Raw genomic sequence first — 4,964 nt, forward strand, 5'->3', positions numbered from 1 at the left:
AACCTCCTTGTTTGACGTTTGGTACATTATAGTATATTCTTTGCTTCAATCTGGCACAAAAGCTGTGTCACTATCTAGTGTGAGAGATTTGAGTACACCCGCCGTGATCGACACCCTAGCTCGGACAATGTGAGGCCTGAGGTTCATTATAATAGTCATGGCTTTTGGCACAACCAAGCCGAGAGATAGCAGAGGTCTGTTTTTAAATAACTGCAAATCAAACAAGAAGTGGACTTGTAGTTGCCGGCTACAATTACCCTTGAGACATTACATCCATATTGTAACTTGAATTATTAGTCTTTCTGCAATCAGTTTGGAGTTTGGACTGGCAGCCCAATTACTTACATTATAGGAACGAAGCAATATAGATTTACTCTTTAACACATTCCTCCCACAAAGACCAATATAACTTTTACAGGCATTATTTAACGGATGGTTTCGGCAGCGAGCCTATCCAAGGTAGGAAAGCTGCCAAGAAAACCAGAAGGCTCGGTATTGTCCCTTTTACTACCGATGTCGGACAACAATGCCAAGACTTCTTTCATCGTGGGACGATCCTTGGGAAGATCCCGCGTGCATGTAAGAGCCATTCGTACAAGCTGCTGCACCTGCACCACGCCCATGTTGTTGTTGTTGTTGTTGATGATGCTCGCAACATTAATTGATGATGGTGATGCTAGTGATACGTGCGAGCCTTCAGCTGACAGCAAAGAATTAGCATCAAGGATCACTTCTTCTAGTCTATCAGGAAACTTTGATTCTACCCAACTGCGAAGGCTTTGTTCCGGAGCTTGTGTTGGGCTTGTCCGAGTCAGCATCTCAAGAATTACCACACCATAGCTGTAGACATCCACCTTGGTTGAGATTTGAGCTCCATAAGCATACTCTGAGAGATCACAAAAAAAACACATCAATCATGACTATGATCAGCAATTTGCAGAACCTGATTGCATAACCTTCCTAAAATTGAGCTGTGAAAGAATCTGATGAATTCGCTTCGCACACCTGGGGCCATGTAGCCAATTGAACCTTTCAAGTTGGATGATGATCGAGAATTTCCACTTGGATTAGCATTGGTTAGCATCTTTGCAATCCCAAAATCTCCAAGGCAGGCCTCAAATTCTGAGCCTAGCAGTATGTTGCTGGGCTTCACATCTCCATGGACGATGGGCACACCATAATCATGATGCAAGTATACCAAACCATTGGCCACTCCAGCTGCTATCTTCATAAACATCTCCCACCTCCATCCAGTGAACTTACTATCATGATGTAGATAATTCTGAAGGCTCCCATTTGGCATATAATCTAGAATCAATGCCTTCACTTCTAGATTGAGAACACATCCCACAACTTTAACAAGATTCTTGTGCCTCAATTTGCCAAGGACTTGCATTTCTCTTATGAATGTTTTGTAGGAATCCACATCCTTGAGTATCTTGACGGCAACAACCCTACTATCTGATAGGACCCCTTTGTAAACTTTGCTGGAACCTCCCTCTCCCAGAAAATTTTCTTGGCAATAGCCTTGTGTGGCTTCGCTAAGCTGTGTAGCAGTGAACCTTTCACGCCTTGCAAAGTCTGCAAGCTCCAGGTCCATACTTCGAGCAGAAGGACGAAGAATTAAGCAATAGAACAGCAATATTAACAACACCAATGCCACTGCAGTAGCACCCAAGGCAATGTAAAGGATTGTTGTTTTTTTCCTCCCGTGATGCTGATGTTCTTGGTTGGACAGAATGCACTTCTTGTGAATGAGTGGGCCACAAAGTCCAGGATTCCCTTGGAAGTTACTTGCATTGAGATGTTTGAAGACTCCACTTGATGGAATGGCGCCTGTGAAGCCATTAAAGGAGACGTTGAGGAATTGTAGGTGGGAAAGATTTCCAAGGAATGAAGGGAACACCCCGGAAAGGTTATTTGTAGAGATGTCAAGTTTTACAAGGGAAGACAGACTACTAAATTGGAGTGGTACACCTCTGGCTAGGTAGTTATTTGACAGGTCGAGTGCTTGGAGTTCTGCACATTCCCCAAAGCTTCCGGGTATAATACCAGAAAACTTATTATTGGATAAGTCAATAGCTTGTACCCTGACCATACTTCCTACCCAAAACGGTATATTTCCGCTCAAGTCATTGTTAGATAAGTTGAGTGCAACTTCTAAATTGCTAAATGCACTCGAAAGGCTTGATGGTAGGGGGCCACTCAGTTGATTGAAAGATAAATCCAAGTCTTCTAGCCTAAACAAGCTACCTAGGGATTGAGGAATCATTCCTGAGAGCATGTTGTAATCCAAGTAAAGTTCTCTCAATTCTTGGAGTTGTCCAACCTTGCTTGGGATTTGGCCACTCAAGTAGTTCTCAGATAAGTCAAGATGAAAGATGGAAGTACAGTTAGATAATTGCCATGGTATTGTATTAGACAGGTTATTGCCGGGTAGACGTAGTTGTTGAAGGTGCAGTATTTGCCCAAGTTCTGAAGGAATGCGGCCAGTTAGTAGATTGAAGCTGAATTCAAGGAATAGGAGGCTAGAGCAATTTCCAAGGCTGGGTGGTATGCCACCTGAGAGGTTGTTGAATGGTGCAGTGAAATACCATAATGAAGACAGTAATCCGAGATTTGCAGAGATGGGGCCGCTAAGCTGGTTGTAGTCTAGGAATACCATCTGGAGAATTGTGCAGTTGCCGAGGCTAGCTGGAATGACTCCTGAGAGGTGGTTTACTTTCAAGTCTAGGGTTGTAAGTCTATGTAGCACTCCAAGCTCAGTTGGTATGGGGCCCGTCAGATTATTATTGCTGAGCTCTAGGTCATCGAGACTTGTGCAATTACCAAGGCTGGATGGTATGGCACCTGAGAGGATGTTTTCATACAAATATAAAATTTGAAGGCTTTGTAGCATGCCAAGCTCGGTTGGGATGAAACCAGTCAGCTGGTTCGTGTAAAGCACTAAAGCTGTGAGCATTGTGCAATTTCCGAGGCTAGGTGGGATGGCCTGTGAGAGATTATTTACAGTCAAGTCTAGGACTTGAAGACTATGGAGCATTCCAAGCTCGGTCGGGACGGAGCCGCTGAGCTGGTTGGAGCCGAGGAATAAATCTGTGAGCATTGTGCAATTGGCGAGGCTAGGTGGGATGGCATGTGAGAGATTATTTACAGTCAAGTGTAGGACTTGAAGGCTATGCAGCGTTCCAAGCTCGGTGGGGATGGGGCCGGTGAGTTGGTTGGAGCCAAGTTTTAGAATGGTGAGAATCGTGCAATTGGCGAGGCTAGGTGGGATGGGATCCGAGAGGCCATTTAGAGTCAAGTCTAGTGTTTGAACATTCTGCAGCATTCCAAACTCGGTCGGGACAGGGCCACTGAGCTGGTTGGAGCTGAGATTTAGAATGGTGAGCATTATGCAATTGCCGAGACTAGGTGGGATTGCATTTGAGAGCTTGTTTACGGTCAAGTCTAGTTCTTGAAGATTCTGCAGCATTCCAAGCTCTGACGGTATGGGGCCGCGGAGCTGGTTGGAGCCGAGATATAGAATGGTGAGCTTTGTGCAGTTGCCAAGGCTGGACGGGATGACATCTGAGAGGTCATTTGCATTCAAGCCTAGGACTTGCAGGCTATCAAGCATTCCAAGCTCGGTCGGGATGAAGCCGGTGAGCTGGTTGAAGCTGAGATCTAAAATGGTGAGCTTTGTGCAGCTTCCAAGGCCAGGTGGGATGGACCCAAGGATATCATTGTGACAAAGCTCGAGGGACTGTAGAGATGACAAATTCCCGATGCTTTGAGGGATGCGGCTGCTAAGGTTATTGTGGCATAGATTCAAGACTTGAAGGTGTGGCAGGTTTGCAAGCGTTGAGGGGAAAGACCCAGTGAGCTGGTTGCGGGTTAAGTCCAGCACTCGGAGGGAGGTGCAATTGCCGAGCTCCGGAGGTATGATGCCAGTGAAAGAGTTGAACGACAAATTGAGAGTGGTTAGATACCTCAACTTGCCAAGGTTTGGAGCCACCGAGCCTGCCAGCCCAAAGCGTGCGAGGTTGAGGCCTTCCAAGCGCGTGTAAGTGGAAGAAGAAGAAGAAGTCGAGTTGCTGCCACTACTACGACTGCATCTGACCCCTTCCCATTGGCAAACGTTGGATTTGTTGCCTGCATTCCAAGCCCGCAGCTTGGCTCCAGTATCATTCTGCAGAAGACCTTTGAATTCTAGCAGAACATCTACGTCGTCTGCTACTGCTGCAGCTGCTGCTACGTTGAGGAAGACCGTAGGCGCAACAACAACCTGCAGTGTGATGCCATGAGATCAATCCTATGATTCGGACTAGACAAAAAACACACACACACACACATACACACGCCCACGCCCACGAACGCCCGCGCACGTCATAAAATTCCCAGGAAAATCTAAGGTGCTTCAAGATGATTTAAAAGACCAGAAAATATCATTCATAAAGTTGCCTCGAGAATTAGACTTGCGCCAACGATTGAGCATTATAAAGCTTCCACAAGAAGACTTACCCCAACAATTAAGCAGAGCAGCAGTAGATGAATCACCCGGGGTGTTCTGATGTTTGTCATTCTAAATTTGAGATTTTAAAGAAAACTGACCAACTTGAATTCACTTAGGACGTTCTAACGTTTGTAGCGAGAGGACAGAAAACAGAACTTAGAGTTGGAAGGGATATCCCTTATAGGGGCAACTGCCAGGACACCTAAGAGCGTTGCCACCCAAGCTTGGGCGTTCGACCCTTCACACACACACAGCAAAAAGCCCTTGAGATGGGCCCCAGAATTGATTGGAGGCCTTACATTTACACATAAAGGCTTTGTTCACGTCTAAGTATGGGCACAAGGTGGCTTTCAAACTTAGCACACAAGTGGGAAAAGCACTCACTAGTTGGAGGTGTCTGGATGCGCATTCAAGTCCACACAAAATGTTTGCTATAATATTTGGTTGATGGGCACAAAGGTGACTTTCA

At 45.7% G+C, this 4,964-nt stretch overlaps 1 protein-coding gene across 1 annotated transcript; it reads right to left on the reverse strand.

The window, feature by feature from the left end:
• Nucleotides 1–263: 263 nt before the first annotated feature.
• On the reverse strand, nucleotides 264–4,640 carry LOC147615399 (uncharacterized). The gene is made up of 3 exons (XM_086779494.1): nucleotides 4,504–4,640; nucleotides 1,006–4,267; nucleotides 264–886 (listed from the first exon to the last, which is right to left on the reverse strand). The coding sequence occupies exons 1-3, from the start codon at nucleotides 4,561–4,563 to the stop codon at nucleotides 426–428; spliced, it is 3,783 nt and encodes a 1,260-aa protein (XP_086635620.1). The 5' UTR covers nucleotides 4,564–4,640; the 3' UTR covers nucleotides 264–425.
• Nucleotides 4,641–4,964: the final 324 nt, after the last annotated feature.

Source organism: Cibotium barometz, chromosome 40 (genome assembly GCF_041138505.1).
Source record: "Cibotium barometz isolate CiBa-2024 chromosome 40, ASM4113850v1, whole genome shotgun sequence".
NCBI classification, from domain to species: Eukaryota; Viridiplantae; Streptophyta; class Polypodiopsida; order Cyatheales; family Cibotiaceae; genus Cibotium; species Cibotium barometz.

What these genes read in the sequence shown, in the direction of transcription:
- LOC147615399 (XM_086779494.1), bottom strand. Translation starts at nt 4,563, where the DNA reads ATGACAAACATCAGAACACCCCGGGTGATTCATCTACTGCTGCTCTGC. An exon ending in TGCTCTGCTTAATTGTTGGG is followed by an intron (nt 4,268 to 4,503) that starts GTAAGTCTTCTT and finishes ATCACACTGCAG; the next exon opens with GTTGTTGTTGCGCCTACGGT. An exon ending in AATTGGCTACATGGCCCCAG is followed by an intron (nt 887 to 1,005) that starts GTGTGCGAAGCG and finishes GTGATCTCTCAG; the next exon opens with AGTATGCTTATGGAGCTCAA.